At 32.8% G+C, this 27155-nt stretch overlaps 1 protein-coding gene across 3 annotated transcripts; it reads left to right on the forward strand.

The window, feature by feature from the left end:
- Window positions 1–1290: 1290 nt before the first annotated feature.
- Window positions 1291–25466, forward strand: LOC134251662 (uncharacterized). 3 transcript variants are annotated; one of them, XM_062734065.1, is made up of 8 exons: window positions 1291–1460; window positions 4615–4724; window positions 8323–8412; window positions 8741–8836; window positions 9283–9315; window positions 11519–11571; window positions 24693–24904; window positions 25021–25466. In XM_062734065.1, the coding sequence occupies exons 1-7, from the start codon at window positions 1388–1390 to the stop codon at window positions 24889–24891; spliced, it is 654 nt and encodes a 217-aa protein (XP_062590049.1). In that variant the 5' UTR covers window positions 1291–1387; the 3' UTR covers window positions 24892–24904; window positions 25021–25466. The 3 variants fall into 3 exon arrangements, with proteins under 3 accessions (XP_062590049.1, XP_062590051.1, XP_062590050.1); XM_062734067.1 differs by lacking the exon at window positions 25021–25466 and adding an exon at window positions 20977–21047 and having other exon boundaries at window positions 24693–24855; XM_062734066.1 differs by lacking the exons at window positions 24693–24904; window positions 25021–25466 and adding an exon at window positions 20977–21528.
- Window positions 25467–27155: the final 1689 nt, after the last annotated feature.

Raw genomic sequence — 27155 nt, forward strand, 5'->3', positions numbered from 1 at the left:
AAGAGATCGGATTAACTTCTTAAAAGGTCTGTCCATTAATACTGTGAGTGCAGAAAAGGAATATTGACGTTATCACAAAGGAGATATGTTTTCTTGTGAAGCCGATAAAAATATGGATTTTAACCAAATTAAAGGACTACTGAACATTGTCAGTTAGACTACATTGTTTTGTTTTCCTTTTTTAATTCAGAAAATTTATAAATGAGAATCTATTAAAGATTGATTGGCCGAAAGACTGAAGAAAGTTGTTTCTTTCTTAAACGAAAAAGGGGATAGTACTTACCAATTTAAGGACTCCTGAATGAGGACCAGTTAATCAAAGGATTCTTCATGCATCGAGCAGTAAATATGATTAGGTATGTAGACACTTAGAGGGGCAATACGGAAATACATGGGGTCCTTAATCATGACCAAACTCAAAGTCCTATTTAGTGGGAGGGATGATTAGTATTGGACTTTTCTTTAATTCGCGTTTTACAAGCTCAAAAGATAAATTAGTATTGTTATGTCACCACTTTTAAAAATTGTTTCTGTTTTTAGATACATTAAATGGATAATTATATGTATGAGGTTTTCGAAGGAACACCAAGTATATATGCTGTTTTAAAATCGTTCAAGGAGACTGATCCAACTAAAAAGCTGGGAATTATAGGGGGAAATAAGAAAATATATATACCATAATGATATGCTTCTGAATTGATAAGTGATGTTGTGGTTACTTTTTAAATTGAACACCCACCCACCCCCATAAATAAAAAAAAACGCACCAGACTGAGGTGGGACCAGAAACCATGGAGGACTAAGCATCCCCTCTCGACCGATCCCAAATACAATGTACATCTATAATATGCTTCTAATTAACCTTTTAATGCATGGTAATTTCAATTTTGAAATTTTTAGAGCGAGAACCGTGATCCACATATCGGGTATTCATCTTTGCTGTCGTGTTTCTAAAAATATCTATATTATTACTTAAAAATAAATAATCCTACTCTAAATGATTATATATTTATGCAGATATGAATGTAAATAATAAAACGTATTTCGACAAAGGACTTCATTTTAGACATACAAGGTATGTTTAGTACTGAATCTTTTTACACTAATACTTTATTTTTAAAAGATTAAGAAAGATCGTTCTTAGCTCACATTTTAAAAAGGTTACTCAAATACTCCCGCGTGGGGTTGTCTGTTCTTGTGTTCTTTTTAAAGCGATCGCTAGAGGCGCTAGCAATGTTAGAAAGGTAGACAACCCAATTTTCTTTCAGACGGAACTCTTCACAGAAACGCCCGAGGAATTCCGATACCAGTTGCTTGGGAAGCAGCTGCAACGTGATGGAAAAATTTATTATCAATTGTACATAAAGAGCAATTTTCTTCGGAAAATATGGCAACATTATTGCGAAGTTATCTCCGTGTTTTAGAGAAGCATCCATTGCTTACAATGTCTTGTACCACAGGTAAGTGTTTTATGCATGATCGATGATTATAGATCCACTTAAGCTTTTCCCTCACTGAAACAGTTCAAAGGATTCGTAAAACGGTTTAGAGTTAGAGGTGGATCTATAAAAACATCGTCACCAAATATAATGATCTTCACAACGTACAGTTCAGTGTCGCATTGGTTTTATGATGATTATTTGCGTTGCTATTAGATAAAACCAGAGATATTTTGAATTTTTCGACTCATGTGGATCGAGGATCGAGGAAACTCGAACTTAACATGTGTTATAATACATTTTTAAGAGTTATATCCCGTTGTCGACAGAACAGTACTCCTTTACTACTTTCAGCCTTTAAACTCTATTGATCAATTTTGATCAGAATGTAGCTGCAGATCTGTAGCTCTCCAAATAAAAATATATTGACAGACCGGAGAGCTACAGTGCCACCCATTGTAAAAAATGTATATTTATTGCGCACAAAAAGTTGTGCTTAGTTCTGGATTAAGGGGAAGAAGGACCTTTAGCTGAAAAAATACCTGTCATTCAATTTTTTTCATATTTTGTATTTCTCTAATTTAGTATGTCCCACATACCTTAAAGCAGATATATCAATAGGTTTCTAGACTTATTTTTGAGATATTGACATGATTGAGTGACAAATACTATACCCCACAGTGTCTAAGTGGAGTTTTGATTCTCGATGTTTCTGGGCCCATTAGTCGGTCCATAATGGATTTTTTCAGCGTAGATAAAAAATATGTCAGCGATCATGTGTCTATTAAAATATTTCAGTGTATTAATAGGGTCAAAAATTCGAAAAAGCAATTTTCTTTTGTCACACTGCATCTGGAGACGGAAAATTACGTACTTTATTAAGACAACTTAAACAACAAAAAATTACTTTACAAAAAATCCTATCATTCAGTATTTGAAAACTTATGTTGAAATGCAAGATCGTCATGTTATTGATTACCTGTAGAAATATCGATTGGTGAAGCTGAGCTCAATAATGCACAGTGCATAGTTAAACAAGACATGAGCTTGAGAAAAATGTGTCATGTTTACATTTCTCGAGTACGGGAAAACCTAACTGTGACGTCACACATTTGCGATATGAGACATACCTACAAAATATTTCCATCAACAACCATGTAAAAATATTTTTTGTGTTCCCTAATTCACAAAATACCCCAACATGTACTGATCATGACCTGTTTTTAAGATATTCTACTACCCGTGTTTTACCGTGTATAATCTTACTGTGCTAAGAGATCCACTTTGACGTCAACGACTCGTTGGATGCGCAGTGTAGGAAAACAGAAGAGTGGATCAATCTATTCCGTGATTTGATAATATTTGCAAGAAAGTTTGAATCTTTCTATATATTTTTATACAAGATGATGAACTCAAACAAACAGTTAAAAAATTATACAAGTACTGTGGTTTCAATCTTGTTTTATACATATTTTATCAGAGATTATGATGTAATTAAACTCAGTCATGTGACCATACATCCTTCGTCCCCTTAATTCTTCCAAATTCTTACCTCAATCGCGAAAAAGATACATTTTAAAAAAATCCTTACTCCTTTATGAAGTACTCTCATAGTTGAAGTCTGCACGAAGTGCGTTTGAACGAATTAGGCTTGCAAACCAAAATGGCAGTGTAAATTTATAGACAAAATTTTTGATGATCTTGATTTCAGCGCCAGGAGGGCTAGCTATTAACAACAATTATGAGGAATGTTTTTTTTGTGGAAACAGTGAAGGAATATGTTAGGAACACACGGTTTGTAACATTTTGAGAAGACTGTTTAAAGACATGGTGAAATAAATTGAAATTGTGCGCAATGAATATACAGTTTTTCAAATGGATGGCACTGTAGCTCTCTGGTCTGTCAATGATATTTTTTCAGAGAGCTACAGATCTGCAGCTAATCAGAATGGTGCAACATAAAACATAATGAACATATTCATACAAATTTTAATTTGTAGGACATAAATCATTGCCCTATAAATTCTGTATCATTTGAATGTATGTTGACTCAGGGCCGTCACTGCCCTCAAATTTGGACCGAATATCGGACCCATTCCCAATGGCACAAAGTGCTAGATTTTCCCAATTTCATACTTAAAATTTCCCCAAAACGTGTTTTCTTGTTTATATCACCTAATTTTCCACAAATGCATCCTTTATTTGATCCATTTAGCAGTAATGCATGGTTGATTTTAATCTGCAACAACCCTGTCATGATCGTTTATTTCTAACTCGAATTTCCTCTGTCATGGAATAGAGATCTATAGATAGGTCATACGTAGATTGGGTTGGAGAACTTATTTACATTATTGAACAAGGATAATCATTATGAGTTAGTTCATAAAATAAATAAATATATTTTTAAGTGAATTATAAGTTAAAATAAAATCTTGGATACTATCTATTTCATTTGCATGTGTTAAATGTCCAGAAAAAAAGAAATAAATTGTAGATCTAGGCAATTTTATGATATTACCTTTAAAAGGAAAATTTTAAATAGTAACTTAATAGTTTCAATAAAATTATTCTTTATAACCTAAATTTTTGATTTATTTAAGATGCAATTAAACAGTAAGAAATAACCCCCCCACATTTTTCAGTCTCTGTATTATATGAAAATTAAAAAAAAAATGCCTGCCTAGTAAGTAAATGTTTGATCTGTTAAATATAGATTTTATCAGACCTTATGACTTATGTCCTGTAAATTTTGGCTTTTCAAGTATACTTTTCAAAGTGATAAATGGCTTTCATGATTAAATATTTTGCTTGGAGGGGGGGGGTGTTAATACATGAGAGTATGTTTAAAATTTTCCCAATTTGACAAAAATGTCGAGGATTTTTCCCAAAAGGTACTGCGACAGCCCTAGTTGTTTAACATCCTGTTGGAGAATTTTTGATGCGCTCGGATCTGAGGCGTATAATGTTTATAATATCAGATCAATATTGCATAAATTTTGCATTTTTGAATGTACACTTTTTGTTGGGTAATTATGTGACTTTGCCTTACTTAAAGACAACATTCGTCGAGGTGAGCTCTGTGATTTCTGATTACCTATGTTTTTAGATCTGTAATGACTACCAATGCTTTTTTCCCAAAGAAAGTATTTTCAATGAATTTTTTTTATCTTTTAAGGTACATTAATGGCAACAGGTGATGCCATATCACAGACGGTAGTGGAAAGAACGGGGAAGTTTGATCTCATCCGAAATGGAAGGTTTCTAGTTTTTGGTGTATTTATTGGAGTAAGTATTTGTCCATACAAAGTTAGAAGTTACAGATAATGGGACTTAGACCATGTCCAAATCCCAAGGCAATGAGGATTTGACAGGCTTTCACAGGCAGTTATAAAGAATTTATTGTAAAAAGAACTTCAATATCTGTTCTTCAATATGGACCCCACTGAAAAAAGAAATCATTGGTGTTTACACCAAAGATTGTTTTTGAGCTCCAGCTATTATCTCCCAAAAATATGGAGAGAAGTGTATGACCCTTCCATTATTACTCACTGGGTTTTAGGTTTGTTAGTGACTTTTGACAGAAATATCAGTGTCATACAACATCAAGACAAAGGTAACCTGTGCATGAGATTTATCTGCCCTATATATTTTTGTAGAGAGTCACTGCTAAAACTTAAGGGTCCTCCACACCATGTGACTTGTGACGTATATAGAGAAAAAATACTTTTACTTCCGGTTTTATCTAGTTTGTACATTGATGATTTGGTCTAGCACCGCTTGTAAGAGAGTCTTACAAAGGCTTGTAAGAGATAAAGGTTTTGCTAAGAGAAAAGTATGCAGCACACTGAGAGTGACACCCTAATCATAAACAATACACATGGCATGATCATGGAGTGACCGATGGAAAAAGAGATGTGTGTGTGGGTTTTTTTTTAAATAAAAGAACAACAGATTTCTGGGATTATGTTACATAATAATTCTTCAACAACGGGTGCCGGTATGACAAGAAACGTTTAGGTTATTTATACTTTCAGGCTAATCAACCCAGTCCGTTTTGATAGTTGAAATTTTTGCACACTAATTTGTGCGTTTCAATAATACATTATCTCATTGTGTGTTTATAAATACATATATTGATAAAATAGTGTGCGTTTCTAGTTTTCTCTTTTATATCTGTCCAGTTTAGTAGCCAATAGTGAGTAAATATAGTAAATTGATATATGCGGAGACTTGCCAAAGTTTTTGAGTCCCGGGCAACAGGAAAGATAACTCCAAAAAGGAACTTTGATACCGACGATTTTGAAAATATTTTTTGTACATCAGTGCATTAAATTTTAATTCAATTTTTTGATGTAATCTAATTCATTGATGTTTCTTCTCTACAAAAGGAGTCTTTATTGATTTTTCTGGAGATGTATTTTAGAGAAAATGAGTTTTATGTACTTTTTATAAATATATAAATTTCTGTAAAAAGAGCTTATAATTATACAAAAGGGTAAGACAAAATTTGTTGTGCTAGGTATGAAAACGCCTTGGGAAAAATTTCTTGAAACTTGTGGAATAATTATTTTAAAAAATCAGTATAAATTACATTTTAATCCCTGGACAGTTTTTAGCTCACCTGAGCCGAAGGCTCAAGTGAGCTCTTCTGATCACATTTTGTCCGTCGTCCGTCTAGCTGTCTGTCCGTCTGTAAACTTTTCACATTTTCAACTTCTTCTCAAGAACCACTGGGCCAATTTTGACCAAACTTGGTACAAAGCATCCTTGGGTGAAGGGGAATTTAAATTGTCAAAATGAAGGGCCAAGTTCCCTCACAAGGGGAGATAATCAAGAAACGACAAAAATAGGGTGGGGTCATTAAAAAATCTTCTTCTCAAGAACCACTGGGCCAGAAAAGCTGAAAGTTATGTGGAAGAATCCTGGGGTAGTGTAGATTCTAAATTGTAAAAATCATGACCCCCAGGGATAGGGCGGGGCCACAATGGGGAATCAAAGTTTTACATAGAAATATATAGGAAAAATCTTTAAAAATCTTCTTCTCAACAACCACTGGGCCAGAAAAGCTGAAAGTTATGTGGAAGCATCCTGGGGTAGTGTAGATTCTAAATTGTTAAAATCATGACCCCCCGGGGGTGGGGCGGGGCCACAATGGGGAATCAAAGTTTTACATAGAAATATATGAGAAAAATCTTTAAAAATCTTCTTCTCAAGAACCACTGGGCCTCAAAAGCTGAAACTCATATGGAAGCATCCTGGGGTAGTGTAGATATTGAATTGTTAAAATCAAGAACCGCGGGGATAGGGCGGGGCCACAATGGGGAATCAAAGTTTTACATAGAAATATATGAGAAAAATCTTTAAAAATCTTCTTCTCAAGAACCACTGGGCCAGAAAAGCTGAAAGTTATGTGGAAGCATTCTGGGGTAGTGTAGATTCTAAATTGTTAAAATCATGACCCCCGGGGGGTGAGCGGGGCCACAATGGGGAATCAAAGTTTTACATAGAAATATATACGAAAAATCTTTGAAAATCTTCTGTTCAAGAACCACTGGGCCAGAAAAGCTGAAACCTATGTGGAAACATCCTGGGGTAGTGTATATTCTAAATTATTCAAATCATGACCCCCGGGGGTTGGGCGGGGTCACAATGGAGAATCAAAGTTTTACATAGTAATAAAAAATGAAAAATCTTTGAAAGTCTTCTTCTCAAGAACCACTGGGCCAGAAAAGCTGAAAGTTATGTGGAAGCATCCTGGGGTAGTGTAGATTCTAAATTGTTCTAATCATGACCCTGGGGTAGGGCGGGGCCACAATGGGGAATCAAAGTTTTACAATGTTGAATCAAAGCATCCTGTGGTAGTGTAGATTTCAAATTGTTTAAAAAATCATTGGGTTGGGGTCACAATATGTATTACAAGGGGAAATCTGGTAAGGAACGAAATGGTCAAAGCTTCTCATGTGAGCGATGTGGCCCATGGGCCTCTTGTTAAAGGTTGATATGCTTGTTAAAAGTAATGCTCAGTAATATGAGAACATATGGGTGTGTGGAGGATCCTTAATAAGTGTTTCATTTTTTCTTGAAAATTTTTACTAAGTAACTTTAATAGTACACTGTATAATAGAAATATAAGATGCCCTTTTACAGCTGAGATACCTGTTGAGGAATGCGGAAAGTTTTGTCCTAGTTGTAAGATTCTATGTGAAAAGGGCCACAGTAGGTTTCTTTTAAATTCAGACATTGTCTTTGTGTATTTTGCCTAGTGTCATGTCTGCACTAGAATCATCAATTCTTGTCAGTTGATGTATCTTTATCATCAGACATCAGTGGCGTAGCATCGTTTTTGAAAGTCGGGAGGCCAGCCAGGGAAAAAAATTTTTTACTTACCTAAAAAAGTTGACAAAAAAAAAAAAAAAAAAAGTTGCCCAAAGTCGAAAATCATATTTCAGGTGAGGGGGGGGGGGGGGGGGGGGGGGGGTTCAACTACTTTTAGTACCAATTCTAATACTACAATTTCAGTACATCACTAAAAGTGGGGAGGCCAATTTGGCTTTCAATTAACATTTCCTATGGTATAAGTAAGGTTGGGAAAAAAACTGAGGCCGCCCCCCCCCCCCCCCCCCCCCGTTGCTACGCCCCTGGACATAGTGGTCATATGGCTAAAATAATTATTACTGACTTATATTTCATGCCTTTGCTTTGGAATAGAATGGAAAGTATGCTGAGAATCATGCAAATTTGTGAATACATGTACATGTCAGTGAAATTGAATCATAGTTTTATGCATCAGTGCATTAGAATTCTTAATAAAACAGAATAATGCAAAGACAATTATTCAATTTTATGTCTCACCTTTAAGTGAATCTTTTAATATTATTTCCAGGGGCCATTATTTAGAGGCTGGTATTTCTCAATAGATAAGATATTTGGCAAAACCAAGTATGCACCTATGAAAATGATGTTAGCAGATCAGGTAAATTGGTTACTTTTGTTTGCAAACTGTTGTAATATTATTTTTAATAGAAATAAAAATTCACTTGAGAATGAAATTTTTGCCAGAGACTATCTCACCTAGTTACACAGATAGAAAGTTTTTGTGAATAAAATGTATGTGATTTGCATTATCATTGATTTATTCTTTCAAAAAGAAAGGAGAAAAAGAGATGCTGTTGCAATATTTATCCATATAAATTGTATATATGATGAAAGTAAACTACATGATGAATAGAAAATCTGACAGTTTTCTCCTTTTTTTGAAACAGTCTTATAATAATTGATTGAAACTTTTTTTTTGCTTTCAGGGATTATTTGCACCAGTATTTTTGCCATTTTTCCTCTTCACCATGGGAGTAATGAGACAAGACCCTGTACATGAAATTGCAGAAAAGGTCAAAAAGGTACAGTTAAATTAAGATTATTTATTTCCATTTCTATAAAATATTCTTAATGTGGGGTTCAGACGTTCTTGGAGAGGATATAGCTTTATAGTGTATTGTAAACTTGCATGTACTCCAACTGAAAAATAATCCTAGTTTTTTTTCAGTTTAAAGTGCCTTTACTTTTCTGACTAGATAAACAGACTTTGAATTAAGATTTTGGAAAATCTTTGATGTTATCATGGACTAAATCATACAAATCTCTGATATGTTATCATAGATCGATTAATCCTACAAAAAATCAGATTCAATCAATCCAGCCTGAATTTCTGTCCTTGTTAAATGATTGTCTCTTTTTCCAAACTTACAAAAATGTCATCTTTAGTACATGTATGATAAAAATAATGCAGTTGTGATTTGGTGAAAAAGTGTTATATACCATCTATTTTATCTTATTTTATTTGTAGGACTATTATGATGTCATGACAACAAATTGGAAGGTAATTAGCATTTTACTTAAAAAATAAAAAGGAAAAAAAAAACAATTTTAATATTAAGCTAATATGAAAGATGGAAATGTGTGTGATTTTAGCGTACATGTGTATTTTGAAATTACAAATTTTCATTGAGGTAAATTTATTTTGGTTTTGTGGATTGAATAGACCCAGGAATTAATGTCCACATCACATTTTATATAAATGTATTTCACTTATATAACTACTCAAGTATTCTTCCTCAAAATCAAATCTCCACAAACCTATATTTTTCCTTAATCCAAGGAAATTTGCCCAACCAAAATACATGTACAATTGTACATATATGTGATTTTACAATATTAACATTTATTTTGCAGTACATTGTACTAATGAAATAATAGAATGTACACCTGTACTTTATTTTAATTAAATATTTCATAGAAATTCATGTAACAAAATTACTTCATAAAATTCAATTCACAATCTCTTAACTACTGGTATATATACATAATCATATCAAATTGACGAAGGTGAATAATGGAAACATAAATTCTAAAATGAAGCATCTTGTTTAAATTTTTCATCAAATATAAGCAGTACATGTTGTGTCGGTATTTTAAATAAAGGATCACTTCATTATAAATAGGGATCTGACCTATAGGACCGGGCTTGGTTTTATTCTCTACAAAAAGCTTGTCGATTTCCGTTCTGATTAATGACATTAGGCTGAATACATATAACAATTTGTTTTTCCTAAATCTTTATTTCAGTGAGTAGAGATAGGAGGAATCCTTTTTATTGATTTTCTGAGTTTGGAGATCCAAATGTAATAATTGATATTTGTCTTTACTTCTCATTGTGCGTAATGTCTACTGCCTCTGAAATTTTATTCTTAATGTCTAGGCTATTTATCCGTGGATATAATAAAAACTTGTCTTTAATGTGTGCAAATTATAAAGGCCTACATGAAATCCAAGTGAGTGCATTTACTGAAATATGAAGCCAAAATCAATGTGATTAAATTCTAAGGGATATATACAATTGAAATTCATCGCAGCTCATTGCTTCCAGGAATACCTGTATTGAGTAACACATAGTGAGTTATTCTTGTCCTCGGAGAAAGTCTGAGGTTCGTTCCACCTGACTGACAACTGTACATTGGATTGTTACGATTTAATATCTCTTTAGTGTTTCTTATATCAAGAATGGGAATGCATAAGGGATAAGCAATTGAAGGAAAAATACACAAGTCTATAAAAAAATTAAAATAGTCTTTGAAAAGGCGAAATTTAAAACTGTAAAAGTGTTGTACCAGGTGGATTCGAACCCCCGACTTTAAAAAGAGAGTATCCAAGGTATAAAAGTCAGCGCATATATCAACTGAGCTAGTATGACTATAAGAAGGAATGGCATAAATTTAGAGAAGATTTTGAAAATCTGGTTTCCTTATTTTTTGTAGGTTTTTTGTGAATTTCGACCCCAGGGCAGGGGTGCCCCTAAAAAAATCTTATCTTAAATTATTCCTTACATCCTAACCTATCAAAATATCATAATTTTATTTAGGGGCAGGCCTGCCCTGATGGACTTTAAGGCCAAAATTCATGCAAAAATCAAAGCTTTAAAGGACAAAATGATGTTTCGATCAACTTTGGAGGATTATTGTAAAGTTGTAAATAATAAATTTTAGGTATAAAATACAAATTTAAAAAATTTAGACATATATACGGTAGAAAACAACAAATAAAGATTGATTTTTAAATGTCACTTTTTCCGGGAAATTGTTCTCCCCTATAGGTCAATTCTTTTGTTAAAGCGAATACATCCTTTGTCACAATAATAGTGCTATGTTTTCCTTTGTCAGATCTGGCCTGTATTTTAGCTATATTTTGTCACAATAATAGTGCTATGTTTTCCTTTGTCAGATCTGGCCTGTATTTTAGCTATATTTTGTCACAATAATAGTGCTATGTTTTCCATTGTCAGATCTGACCTGTATTTTAGCTATATTTTGTCACAATAATAGTGCTATGTTTTCCTTTGTCAGATCTGGCCTGTATTTTAGCTATATTTTGTCACAATAATAGTGCTACGTTTTCCTTTGTCAGATCTGACCTGTATTTTAGCTATATTTTGTCACAATAATAGTGCTATGTTTTCCATTGTCAGATCTGGCCTGTATTTTAGCTATATTTTGTCACAATAATAGTGCTATGTTTTCCTTTGTCAGATTTGGCCTGCGGCTCAGATAATAAACTTTACATTTGTGCCACTTCAGCATAGGTAAGGATTCATGTGGCTTTTCTGTCACCACTGTTGTGCTGTGTTTTATTTCATCACTCCTTTTATTAAGTTGTAGTTCATGAATGAATGAGGCCACACCAATTTAATTTCTTGTTCGTAGGACCTCTAATGAAAAAGTATACATGTACAAGTGGCTGAGCAATTGAATAATATTACATGTATTACTTTTATGGGAGCAATTTTTTTAGGCTGAACATAAAAATTTGAGCTGACATTTATATTTGTTCTACTTTTTCTGATTTGTAGATTAAGTAGATTTAAATAAAATACAAAAAATAGAGCAGAAATAGATCAGAAATGAGCACGGAATTTCCCATGTGTAGGAAATTTGAATATTATTCGTAAAATTTTGCTTAGATAAAAGTGTATCAAAAGTGACAAATTAACTTGGTGCGGTCTTATCATCATTTCATTAACGTAGAAAAATTAATTCTTAGAAATTTAATTTTACATAATATAGGTTGATTATTTTTAACATTATGTGTAAAAGTCACATTTAGAACTCCAAGATTAGGCTCTTATTCAATTAGTCATATTCAAAGCATACACAAAGAATACACTACTGGACTTGAAATTCCCTGATATTCTGATTATTCTCTGAAAATCTCTGATAGACTCTGTACTTTCACTGTAAATCACTGTACTTGGCTCTGTACAACACAGTACATTACAGCACATCACTGTACAGAATCACAGCATTTCCCAGCACCTCCCTGTACTTCACAGTACATTTCCTCTGTACATCACAGTACTCTACAGTACTTCCTAGTACGCAGTCACTGTTTTCCACTGTACGTCACAGATTTTTGCTGTACAGATTACTGTACTTCACAGTACATTACTATTATTCCCTGTACACATATACTGTACATTACAGTACATCACAGTATTTCACAGTACACATAACTGTACATTACTGTACTGCAGTTTTACACTGTCCTTTTCCCCATTGAGTTTTATTTAATAAAAAGTCTTAATTCTAGTAAATGACTGAATTTTTAATAATTCTGTTATCAAAGTTTTGTATTTATATTTTTCATCCTAAGTATTTCCGTGTAAGCATTTCGGAGGTTAAATTTCCAATATCACACCCGTTAAAAGAAAAAAAAGGCCAAGACAAGAGTTTGATTTAAAATGGCTTCTTTTTTTTTTTTTTAATCTTTAATCAATATTTTTTTCAGATGACTAAATATTTCATTTCTCTATGTTTCCGTGTACAGAGGACCAATATAATAAACCGAAAAATGCCCCGTTACCTTTATGTTGAAATTTAATTCTTTGAGTTTACTTAATTATCTAAATCCGCTGAAAATTTATTTTCTGCTTTCTTTCTTTTGTAAATTAAAAACCAATAGCATTTACCTCTGCTCTAACTCTATTGACTTAAACTTATTTAGATACAATTATGAATGCAGTGATTATGTACTAGATAAATTTCATAGTATAACATTGTATAGTTATGTATTTTCCTCTTCTTTTTATTTTTTTGTATCTAAAAACACAATCACAATTAAATGTAGCAAAAGTTTTTTTCCCTTCTTTCAAGATAATACGGTTTATTCTCATCTCGCCTTAACTGTAAAATTAAGCATTCCCGTTTCGCCTTAGTAAGCTCTTAAGTGAATTAAGGAAATGAAGATTTAATATATTCAGCATAAAGTATTTTTTGGTATATCATGTATTATTTCATTCGCAGTATTCATAAATTGCCATTAATTATTAAATTAAATTTTAAATAAATATATCATTTAATTTTTTATATCAACCCAGTAATAATATTCACAAATACTAAAATTCCCATTTCGCCTAAGTATTTTTTTAATGAATAAAATACTAAAGGATTGTTTTGTTATATAATCCTAATTAATATTACATAATCTGAAAAAAAATAATTTGAGCATCGTATGTACAATTGCTAGGGCATTTATAAATTATGTATTTTTCACATGAACTGATAATGCACACATATATCTATAAATCTGAATTCTTAATAAATCATGATCTCAAGTTAAAATAAATTGAGTGATGTCAAACTGCACAAATATTAAGTGTAAATAAAATGAATTTACAGTTAAAAACGGACTTAGACTAAGTTATGTTCGTAAAAAAGCATTCTTTGTTGAGTCTACCTTAATCAATCTTAAATGATTTAAAATTTTTATTGATATAGTATGACTTATATATTAATAACTTTTTTTTTCAAGAATTACCTTCAGATTTTAAGTAGCAATCTTTCACTGATGACATTGCGACACTTCCTTAAATTCAAAAACATTTTTCTATTAAAAGGAAAATTATAAAAGAGTTGAGTTTAGTTAAATAACAAAATTTTTAAATGAAAAGTGTCAAAAAAGATTATACTAGTACAGTTTAATAATTCTAAAATGTATTTATGAAAGATCCAGCTTAAATTAATTCACTTCGAACAATAAATTGTAATATTATAACAATTACTTTTTATTTATTTTTTTTGTTATAATTACACTTTACTTGAACACAAGAGAAGAGAGAGAGAGAGAGAGAAGATATTTCCGAATCCACGTGTCACTTCAATGTTGCGTAATATTGCATGTTTGTATATACATGTAGCCGGCGAGTGTCCATGGCGGCAGTGACACCTGTCGTCTTACTGTTCGGGGTACTTCCCGGTGCTGCCAATAGTGTGTACACACTTTTGTTTGTAAACAAGCGATGCTAGAGTTACCAATTTCTGAAATCTTTTTTACCTGACAAAAATACTCTCGAAAATTTGGTATCAAATAATTGTCACAGACTCTGTTAAGATTACATGTACATTACATTCTGACTTTAATTAGCTAAGATAGAAACTACTTTTGACAGAAATTAAAAATATTTTCTAGCAACAGAATAAAAGTCAGTGTAAATGAACGATGATTACTAATATATTTTTCTCTGTTACTCGCGCATTTTTTATATTCAAAAATATTTACTCTGTCAGTCTAAATACTAGCTTATAGCACTATCACAGTGCCTTACAAATTTTTACAAGTCCCTTAATATATCTCAGTAAACGTAAAAAAAAAAATCTATTTTAGTTATTTTGTTTTTACGAATCAAACTTCATGCAATCCATCATCAATGAGAAATGTTGATATTTGACATCCCCTCCTTTGATATGATATTTTAAAAAGATAAAAAAAAGATTAAGAAAGAAAATAGAGAGAAGAAAATATCCAATCATTGATATTGTCAAAAAATTTATGCATCTTTAATAATGATTGCCCCCCTCACCCCAAAAAGAAAAACAATCAAGGTTTCCTTGAGTGTTTAAATATAAAATTCAACCGTGATCCCCTAAAATCGGTCATGGCACGTTTGAGTATAACAATGCAGAGATCTGATGGCACGAAACTGATGGCCCCGGGCAATTCACCGGCTTTAATTTGATAAAATATCATTTTTTCTTTTGCATGCAAGACCCTTTGAGAACTTTAAATTCAATTAGTAAATGCTAAAATTACCAATGAATTATAACAAATTTACATTTAAACTGTGAAGCAATGAGGGATCTTTCTCGCTCCCGTGCCATCAGTTCCGTGCCATCAAATCCTTGCAATCGTGCCATGACGGACTACCAATGCACAAATCTATAGGAAGTAATCAAAGTTACTTATTCTTGTGCAAACGTCAACAAATATTCTGTTGTTGTTGATTATTAATTTGTTTGATTATTTTTCTTTATTATCATTTTGATCTATTACACGGCACATTACTCAGCAGTGAGGGACCTTTCTTGTTCGCTGATCCTTAGGCCCCGTGTCTTCAGCTCCTCAGTAAACCGTTCTTCTCAAACATGTTCAATCTATACAATATTTAATTGCTTAGTTTTTGTGAAAAAAATAAAACAAATATATTCTACATTTAGGGGTCATGTACTCGCACGCAGGGTCCGTGTCTGTCTGTAGCTCCTTAGCATATTTTTTTGCTCCGACGTGCGATACTGATTCTCTCAACACAAATTTAAAACATACACATAGAAATTATTTATTATTGTGATAATCCAAGAGTCTGCACTTATGGGTATTGTGATCTGGACGCATTTAAGGAGGAAAACATACCAAAAAATCCTTATTAGGAAAGATAACCAATGCTGACAAACTGGAAAAACGGCTTCAATCAACAAAATATTTATTTACTAACACATCGATAAAACTCAAATATTACATGCTACATGTTTTACTTCATTCAATATATTATATAATCCATTTTTTGAGCGCGATTCTGAATGAAATTTTTTCTAGGAACTTACTTGAAACGATATTATTTTCATTAAATGCCGTATTTACATCTTATGCATCAACAACCCCCCCCTTCCCCAACTCCCCCATTTGAAGGACTTCCTATTAGGCCTATTTGATGTGGATGATCTTAATAAAGACTGCACATGTATCTCAAGTTTCCAATAACTTTTGACAAAATACTACTTTGTAATTACTTAATGTATGATCCATTATTGTTTATTGATGTATCCTCTATCTTCTTTCTCACTCTTTCTCTGTGTGTTTTATTCTTATGATTTACATGTATCTTACAAATTGCTATAATAATCATTTTCTCTCTGCAGCCCCCCCCCTCTCTCTCTCTCTCTCTCTCTGGGTTAATTCAATATTTGTTATTTGATTTTGTATACATATACTTTTTTCCCTATTTTAATCAGTTTATGCATTGTGTTTCTAGTACAATATCTATGTACAGTTAATTCTCGATAAACCGCCACCTTTTGTAATTTAGAAATCATGGCGGTATAACGGATTTGGCGATGAATTGAATTTCCCATCTTCTGGAAAACAAGAAGTAGAGTTACCGTTCTTAGAAATACCATTTCGTTTCTCTTATCTCTCATTTCTCTCTCTCTCTCTCTCATTTTTTATTGTACAAATTGTTGTGCAGTTATGATGATATAGGTGTATTTACAAAGTTCTTTTTGCGTAATATAAGTAAAATGAATTCTTGAATAAATTTTTGTTTATGGCAACATTCTCAATTCATACCGTATTATTATTTTTTTCAGCAAACTTTGCAATGTTTAAAGTAGATCTCTCTCTCTCTCTCTCTCTCTCTCTCTCTAACAGTCCATGTTAAAATCTCTGTTTATTTTTCTTGTTTAATTTTAATTGCATGTACCTTGTCTGCCTTTTTTTTCCCAATTTTTTATGACCACGCGCAGTTTATGCTTAAAAATGGACGTTTGTTTGTGTGGCGGTATCGTTATAAAGAGAATTTTATATAGTGGGAAATCAATGCGAAAATCTACTGTACTACAGTTTTGAATTCAAAATTTTTTTTTCTATTTAAAAAGCATGAATTCTTTCTTCTTGAATATTAAAAAAGTTATGATTGTTGTGATGTATAGAGATTTGTGAAAATTCCACCTTGTTCTGAGTGGTTAGTTAGTTTGTATATTTGCAACTTACATCACTGGTGAGACGCGAGCCCAGAACAAAAGGCAATTAGGGTCTATTGTTAAACTGACCATAGCGAATAACATGTGATATACAAGAACTTACCTTGGTTCTACCCGAGTGCGTAAGCATGTGAAAGAAAAGGCGCGGATCAAGGATTTTTAATAGAAATTTATTATGATAGTTTACTTTTATCATCATTATTATTTTCTCATGAAATTCTACAGGATACCTGGTACAGTTATATAATATCCTGGCGTATTGTTTTTTTTTTTCGAGCTATTTAGATGTTATTTATTAAATAAATTTATTGCAAACTTTGAAGAATATAAGCAAATAGGGGCTTAAAATGTTAGCATATGTGTCTATAAATAAAATGATATAACCCATATTGCACTTTTGTGTAACTATTTTATTTATATGCCGTAATATGGAAAGGGTGCAGTTTTCTTAAAAAAAAATATTAACGTCTTATGTTTTCGCCCTAAATATAGTATCAATGCCCAATCAGTATTGGCTATAAATATCCATTGGATATTCCAAGCAATAAAAATACGATTGTCTGTCTTTCAAAAAAAAAAAAATTAACAAGTTGCATATTTTGGTAGCAAATACATTTATTTGTTGGTTGAACCCATCTGTCAGTAGCTGTGTATTTCCACAAAAAATCAATGAAATTACGTAGCATTTTCCAGTAAAAATCTGTAAGAGAGTGGCCATATCTATGGAAGAAAAAAATTCGTTTGATCCACCCATTCATTTCAATATTCATGCATCTGGTTGACAGAGATCTTAATTTTCTTTCGGAAAAATGTCATCAAAAAGTCTTTGTTAATAACCGATTACGGCTTTAATTAATCTACAGATAAAATGTGCATTAGTGAAAAGACTAGAATTTCTGACAACGAACTAAAACCATCGGGGGAATTCCGTTGAATTAATTATTTTGGATATTTTCACTACAGTTGTGCTTCAAAAGTATTTTCCAAGTTTAGCAACCAAAAAATTATGTTCTACCGTGCAGAATGGGAAAAATAGGTTGGAAATACAATATGGTCGAAAATAAGATACGAGACGATACAAAGTTTGTTGATAAAATAGGTATATTATTCAATTCAAAATTTCAACCAACTAAATGTTTTAATCTTGTCCCAAATAACTTGATGGCTTATCCGAGTTGTCTGAAATTTGTTCTTCAATCTTCACTTTTTCTCAGCCACATTTCTCACCTATCTCGATTTTAATTCCAAATGTCTGAATGCCGAATACTAATGTAGTATTCTGTATAACGTTATGGATTTACACATTGAGCATAACAATTATTACATATTTTCCAACCATTTTGACCACTGAAATATGTCTTTTATAACGGTGAATGCATTTCTTAAACAATTTTGCACATAATTCGTAAAATATTAGCTAGGCTAAGAGTTCGCGTCATATTATACTGCAGATTTGGCTTGTACATCTGATCTTATTAAATACAAATGTATATGAAATGATTTTTCAGAGTAAAATAAAAGTTTACTTATTTAAGGTAGATGACGTAGTACATACCAGATTGACATTTATTACCATTTAGATCCCCCTTTCCCCCATTGGACCTGGGTGCGTGGGCCAATGTGGACATTTCACTATCTAGAATTTACTAAATGTAATTATTATTTTTTTTTCAAAATTAATTTTCTTTTGTTACTCTCAACTCAATTAATGACAGAAGAAACAAAAAAAGTAATCTTACACTCGATCTATTGTTTGCATTTTCCGACTCACAGTAAACCAAAATAAAAAAATATATAGTACAATGCTGGTACTTTATTTAGTTTCTTCCATCTTTTTCAAATTGATCTTAGATAAATAACAATGTAATTTTTTACTCTCCATATAATCATGGAGTTGACACAACATATTATTATCCTTCAGAATTATACAGTCAATCTGATTGGTTTAAAGCATGTCACGTGAGGTGAGACAATTCGTGATGTCTCCCTCACGCGCAGGGTGACAACTGTTGTCACCCTCCAGATGACAATGAAATAGCGTAAATGAGTAAGCAGGGTTACAATTGCGTTGTCGCCCTTTGAATGAAATTACAGTGGTTTAAGCGAGATAACTCTTATTTATGATTATACGTATGTACATATTGCTATTACTAATATGCGGGATCGGTAAACAATAAATTCTAACGATGACGTCAGATGAGTTGTCTGTTGATATTTTAAAAGCCTTAATAAAATACACAAAATTTTATTAATTAAATTGATAATTAGTTTCTTTGAAATCAAATACCTGGTAAATAAAACAGTCCATAATTGTATATGATCAACTTATACAATGTACAGCATTTACAGATGATAGTAGATATGCCTTAATAAAATACTAATTTTAAATTAAAAAATCTTTCTTTGAAATCAAATACCTGGTAAATAAAAGAGAAGATATTTTTAATTTAATTGATCGGTCAATTCAAAACTTTAAGACTAGAGAAATCATAATTATTTAATATAATTATGATATTACATGTACATATAATCAATAATTAGAATTTATTTTTTTTTCTTACTTTTTATACATGGCATTAGTGTATTCTAAGCGCACTTATCAGCGCAAAATTATCACTCTCAAAATAAATATTTTATTTACTAAGATTAAAATACCAACGGCTTTATCTAAACAATTAGTGAAGTTAAAAAATGTAAAATTTAAGAACTACAGAAGTTTAACAAGTCTAAAAAAATCACAGTATGGTTCAGTAATGTACAGTGTCAAACTGGGATGCGTACATTGAACTTCAGTGATGTACAGTGCCAGTCTGGGATGCGTACAGTGATCAACAGTAGTGTACTGTGCTGTACAGAGATTGAGTACTGTACGCGTCTGTGATGTACAGTGTTGTACTGTGGAGGCGTACAATGAGAGACAGTGGTGTACTGTGCTGTACAGTGGGGACATACAGTAATGTACAGGGATGTACAAAAAATAACAGTGAGGTTGTACTGTGATTTACCGAGGATTACAGTAGGTACAGGGAATTTGTACAGTGACTGTACAGTGCTTAAACAGAGAAAATCAGAACTTTAACAGTAGGTAACAGAGTTTATCAGAGATTTTTCAGAATATCAGGGAATTTTAAGTTCAGTAGTGATAGTTCTTTGATAAAAAAAAACCCTTAACCCCCCCCCCCCCCCCCTCCAAAATAAATCTACATTAAAAGAAAAGTTATTCTTGTATTCTTCAGACATTTTTCATTGAGAATCTTATGTAAATTTTTATTTCAATCTTTTTTTTTAGCTCACCTGAGCTGAAAGCTCAAGTGAGCTTTTCTGATCACCTGTTGTTTGTCGTCTGTCCATCTGTAAACTTTTCACATTTTCAACTTCTTCTCAAGAACCACAGAGCCAATTTTAATCTAACTTAGTACAATGTATCCTTCGGTGAAGGGGAATTTAAAATATTAAAATGAGAGGCCACTTGAGCTCCCTTACAAGGGGAGATAATCAAGAAAAGGCAAAAAATAAGGTAGGGTCATTAAAAAATCTCAAGAAGCACTGGGTCAGAAAAGCTGATTCTTATGTGGAAGCATCTTGGGATAGTGTAGATTCTACATTGTTAAAATCATGACCCCCGGGGGTAGGGCTGGGCCATAATAGGAAAACAAATTTTTACATTGAAATTAATAGCAAAAATCTTCTCAAGAATCACAGAGCCAGAAAAGCTTAAAACTTATGTGGAAACATCCCGAGGTAGTGTAGATTCTAAATTTAAATTCTGGTGAACAGCATGGACAGAATTTAACTCAGGTGAGCATTGTATTGAATGGTCCTTTTTTTCCTTATATTAATTAATCCTGCCTAGTTAGGGGATGAATTCTGCAAGGCTGAAATGCTCTGTATTTTCATTTTTAGCTCTGTCAGTCCACAGACTCTTTATACTGATAACAGTACTTGCTCCTTTTTTACAGGGTGCTTTTTGTTAATTTTGTGGCTCTGTTCTGGAACACTTATCTTGCCTGGAAATCTGAGGCCGCTCATCGTAAATATCAATCAAATAGTCATTTACAAGAACAGGATGTTTGATGTATATTGATAGATCTATTTCAATTACACAGTATGCTTGAAATAATAGAATTTTAATTAAGAAGATATTTTCATTGTTTAGGAATATTCTGAAATCTTGAGCATTTGAAAAATTAAAACTGCAGGTATTTTAAAGCATATCAATTCTTTTTACTGTACTATCAATTTCATGAAAAAAAAATTGAAACTCAGTTGTTTGAAACTGGACAACATAAAAGTTACTGGTTAAATATATTTAATGTCTTGAATTCCTATTTATAAAAGCAAAGTTAAAAATTTTCACACAATATTTCAAGCAAAATGTGTGTATTCTAATGAAGTGTATTCGCTGTATCTCAGGATGATTTGAAAGGCATTTATGCTTGTCATTGAACATTTTTTTTCCAATGTTTATTTTTTTGTTGTTGTGATTTCTTATTAAACATCATTCAAATCTTGCTTTGTTTGCTTACTTTCAGGATATAACACGATATAACCTGTGCTTACTCTTTATCTATCTATTATTTTCTTTTCTATTTATATTCATTGGATATAAGGCAAAAAAAAAAAATTAATTTCTTGGTTCTCAGGCCCTTCCTCATCTCTTCCAAGGGTGCCTCATTGACCCTTTTTATTGCTAAATCAATAAAATAAAAACAACAAATCACCTCCCTCATCATTTTTTGAGGTTTTGTACAATGTAAAAAGCTGCCTCATCATGTTTTTGGGGCAATAAAAAGTAAAAAAAACAAAAAAAAAAAAAAAACAAAAACATGCCCCCCTCCTTTATCATACTTCTTGAAAAAAAGACCTTAGAACCAAGGAATTAACTTTGCATGGTCTAATGGAAAGTCATGCAAGGACATTTTGCCTTCATCATTAGAGAGCAAATTGAAAAAATTGAAAAGAGGGGAGGGGGGTGGCAAATTCAACAGAAACAATTATCTCTTTATAACACAAGTGTTCCTGGTCATATCTAAAGGGACAGATTCGTTTACAGATATGGTGGTAAAAATGACATAGGGGCAACAATTACCGATACTGTGAGGAACTAGCAACCTTGGGAACTTTTTTTTTTTCAAAAGAATGGTTCAAGTCAAGATTTTTTTTTAGTAGAATATAACACCTTACATTTATCTTAGATACAAGAGTTTGCACCTTTCATTTACTAACTATTCATTTACTTAATATTATTTTACTACATAACATAGTCATCTACTAAGTTTCGAATTTTTGCCTTATTTTTGTGTGTCCGTGTGGGTGTGTGTTTTGTAGAAAAAAAAATACTAGAATGGGCATAGACACAGTAACATTGCTAGTTACTTTACAATTTTTCATTTCTCTAAATTGAAAGGACTTCAGACGAGACCGTATTATAAATCAAGGTCCATTTTGAGGTACATGCTGGCACAAAAAAGATGCAGAACTGTAGCTCTCTGTTTGAGAAAATATGAAAAGACATCACGTGTTAATGGTTTTGCTCTCTTACATTTCTTTTCTAAATTTTTGCAATTATACGAGGGTCATCAAGAAAATGTCCTTATATTAATATAAGATCAGCACCGTCCTTTATCAATGCGCTGTAGATTTCTAATAACTGTTTCTAACTATCAAATGTAAGTCATGAACTGGAAAATTTCGAAGTATTAAAATCTGTGTCTATGCCTATTTAAACATATTCTCTGTGTTTTGATTATTCATTAGAGTAGACTTTATTAAAGTTAGCAATTCAGTGACCTCATTGTCTGTCTAAAATCTGTTTAATATTACTTGATACCATTATTAACTTCAATTTCTATTTGCGAGAACTTTATTGTGGGTGGAGTTTTTGCTGGAGAATCTCGGAGAAAGGATTTATCTCCAAGGTCGCGGGTTCAAATCCCACTGCAAGCGCAACGTGGAAACCGATATTTCGGGTGAAACCTATAAACCGAGGTCCAATGACGCAATAAGCACGAAAAATATCCCTCCAGTCCTGCTCAGTGGCCCAGAATATTGGGTTTAGGTTCATTAAACAACAAACAAGCAAACGAGACAAAAAAAGGGGGTATCAGACGTTTTTATTGAGGGGACACGAATGTGTTCTATAGTATACTATATATCGGCAAAATCCACCCTTCGGACATGATCCATGATTTGTATGTCCGACCATACATGCTAGGAAATATCTAGAAAACTCTTTAAAATTATCTAGCCAGTCTTAAAGTAGGCTTTGAGAAGGATATACTCAGAAGTGCGTGTAAGTTTTAGTAACATGTTAACCATAGGGAAGCTATGTAAGTAAAATATTGGTATGATCAGGAAATCATATCATCCCGTTGGTCATTATTATTGATGAATACAACCCTCGATCCTCCCCTCCTTTCCTTCAATAGACGCGTTGATTGGAGGGGGTCCTGTTTACATAGCGTTAACCCCCTTCCTCTATCTCTTTAAAAGAGGGGAGGTCCTGTTCACAAAGCGAGATATTATGGTCGTAAAGATGTTAATTCCAGTTTAGCTATTGTTTTATTCGAAAATATGCATTTTACTCGTGTAATATTAAAAGATACGCTCAAGATGTTAAATACTAGCACTGCAGATTGTGTTCTGTAGAGATCAAAGGCACCTGGCACATTTTACAAGGTAGGTGGGTTCGGTATTTTTTGATTGAAAATATTGTCATTTGTAGGACTTTTTTTTTAATTTGGACATTGGTTTCGTTTTTTGACGGTTTGTGTTTTTTAAATGCATTAGTATATATTAAATTCTTTTATGAAATTGACTGAAGAGAATTACGATCTGAATTATTATTCCCCGACAGATTAGTCTACAATATATATAAATACTCTCTTTCTTCAAGCAAGTTATTTACGTACATGTAATAGTATACACTTATCCACTGGTTGTGAGTGTTTTATTATACTGATGTATATTATAATTTCTAAGGTTAACCTTAACGTTTGAATTTTCTTTGGAGTTAGATAATACTGCAAGAATGTATCACAATGCTTTAATGACATCAAAGAAATTAAAATTGGCGTCAAAAATTGCATGAAAATTTTCCAAGGGGTGGATAGCAAAAACTATACCCCGGGGTATAGTTTTCTATGCGGGGAAATTTTCAGACTATGAAGAATAGTTATTTTACCTTCTGAACTTTGTATAGGAAACATTTTAACAGAAGTATAATAACACTATATATTTAATTATACTTATGCATTTAACAAATCGTAAATTAATATTAAGGTTATTTTACTGTATTGCTTTAATAAAGAAGTAAATTCAACTTGCAACTCCTAACTTACATTAGAAATCGCTTCCTGACACGTCTTGCGTTGGTTTTTATCTGACCTCAGCTAAAAGTTCAAGTGAGCCTTTTTGACCATCCATTGTCCGTCATCCGTCCGTAATCCTTGGCCCAAACGCCTATGATGATGATTCGGATTGATGTACATGTTTATAAAATATGGTCTGTAAACATCAGTTTTCATGTTGTAGTGCCAGTTTATTGAAAACATTTATTCCTTTTGAAATTATCACCGGCAGTTATTGTTAAAGGCAGGGTTTGCTTGTGACTTTAATTTCCACATTCATTCACAAAAAATGTCCTAGAAGAGTGACGGTCCGTGTTTCGTTGTAGAATCCTGGTGGTTAATCTGGTCTCTATAGGCTGGAACTGTTACATGGCCTGGATCTCCGAGAAAGAACACGAGGATGTGGTCCTACACCACCACCCCCCGACTGACCAAAAGATCCACCCCCAAACAGAACAAAAAATCCACGCCAAACCCGCGATACCCAAGTCATCATTAGCGAGCTGTTCAAATAAAGAACGATGAAAAAATATCGCAGGTATTGCACGAAAATTAATATATTTATGATGTTAATGAAATATTTTAGAGATTGACATTGTCAATGCTTACATATGCAGTGTATATTAATTCGTGTACATTTATTTTGAAATGTAGGTCGATTCTACTGATTGCTGCCCAAGACGTCCTCCGATATCTGCCAACACGGAGACCAATATAATGTCGGGTGCACCCTTTTGTATTTTTCTTCGAGGTGAAATAGATTAGAGGGGACCAATGTGTATTTTATTTTACATTTTATACATTTTTATACATGTATTTATTATTATCAATACAACACCATTTTAAATTAGAAATGCGATGGTATAAATGTAAGGACATAGTTGAACACTTTTTTGTGGTATTTTATTGTTTGGTAGATCTACTTCGCTTTTGCAGATTCATTTTTTAAAGTAAACACCGCCAATGTCGCTCTCTCCCTGGTATTTTGTAAATGAATATCAGTGTTTGATTAGTTTTAAAGCTTTTATCAAGAATTTACTCTCCATTGGAACTCAACTATTCAACATTGTAAGAAACAGCGTTAAAATCGCTTTAAACATCTTGTTAGCTCACCTGAGCCGAAGGCTCAAGTGAGCTTTTCTGATCACATTTTGTCCGGCGTCCGTCTGTCCGTCTGTCTGTAAACTTTTCACATTTTGGACTTCTTCTCAAGAACCGCTGGGCCAATTTCAATCAAACTTGGCACAAAGTATCCTTGGGTGAAGGGGATTCAAGTTTGTTCAAATGAAGGGCCACGCCCTTTTCCAAGGAGAGATAATTATGAATTAGAGAAAAATTAATTGCATTTTTAAAAAAATCTTCTTCTTAAGAACCACTGGGCCAGGAAAGATGGAACTCATGTGGAATCATCCTCAGGTAGTGTAGATTCAAGTTTGTTCGAATCATGACCCCCGGGGCTAGGGTGGGGCCAAAATGGCCGACCCAAGTTTTACATAGGAATATATAGGAAAATTCTTTAAAAATCCTCTTCTCAAGAATAACAAAGCCATAATTGATCATATATTAATATGGAAGCATCCTTGGGAAGTGTAGATTCAAATTTGTTCAAATCATGACCCCCAGGGGTAGGGCGGGGCCACAATGGCTGACCAAAGTTTAACATAGCAATATATAGGAAAATTCTTGAAAAAATCTTCTTCTCAAGAACCACTGGGCCAGGAAAGATGGAACTCATGTGGAATCATCCCCAGGTAATGTAGATTCAAGTTTGTTTAAATCATGACCCCCGGGGCTAGGGTGGGGCCAAAATGGCCGACCCAAGTTTTACATAGGAATATATAGGAAAAATCTTTAAAAATCTTCTTCTCAAGAACCAGTGGGCCAGGAAAGATGAAACTCATGTGGAATCTTCCTCAGGTAGTGTAGATTCAAGTTTGTTTAAATCATGACCCCCTGGGCTAGGGTGGGGCAAAAATGGGCGACCCAAATTTTACATAGGGATATATAGGGAAATCTTTTAAAATCTTCTTTTCAAGCACTTTAAAGCTATGACTAGTGATATTCATATGGAATCATCCTCATGTAGTGTAGATTCTAGTTTGTTCAAATGATGAATGCCTGGGGGGGGGTTAAATTCAAGCCCGATGTGTTCAGGTGAGCGCTGTGGCCCCTGGGCCTCTTGTTTTTAAATGAGTGGTCTAGTACCCAAAATGGCATACCGGTAATTCCGCGAATTATCAATGGTTTCTAGGGTTGTCATTCAGATACTGAAAACAATAGCATTGATGTTTTCGAACATTTGTACCCGTTATACTCACGTAAGTCAGGTTTGTTCAAAACGAAATAATAGATGAATTTTGTGTTTACAAACGATTACACGTGTTCATTGATATTTTAATGCATTTATTTTTAGTGCCGCTGAAGTTCGTAAATTACTTGTATTTTAATGTCCATTGATAAACCTAAAGTTTCCATTAAATTGTCCATTGTCCGTTTCTTGTAAATCTTCATTTTGAAAATGGTTTCCCCTTTTATTTTGTAGTTACCAAAAAGATAAACAATTCTATACATAGTGTATAGGATTTACTATTGGAAAACAAATTTGCAATAATTAAAAATCCGTAAGAATATTTCAAACGGCTTTCCAGATGTTCACTTTTTTTTGCCTTTATTGCTATAAAATTTGTGGCCTAATTAAGTCCTTTATTTTGATTTATGCTTTGACGTTTGTTGAAAAGTAAGTAAAGTATGGTTCACGTGGACACGTAAAAGATCAGTTCTAGGAGCAC

This window comes from Saccostrea cucullata, unplaced genomic scaffold, assembly GCF_032062105.1.
Source record: "Saccostrea cucullata isolate Sc308-1 unplaced genomic scaffold, CSIRO_AGI_Scuc_v1 ctg168, whole genome shotgun sequence".
Classification (NCBI taxonomy): Eukaryota; Metazoa; Mollusca; class Bivalvia; order Ostreida; family Ostreidae; genus Saccostrea; species Saccostrea cuccullata.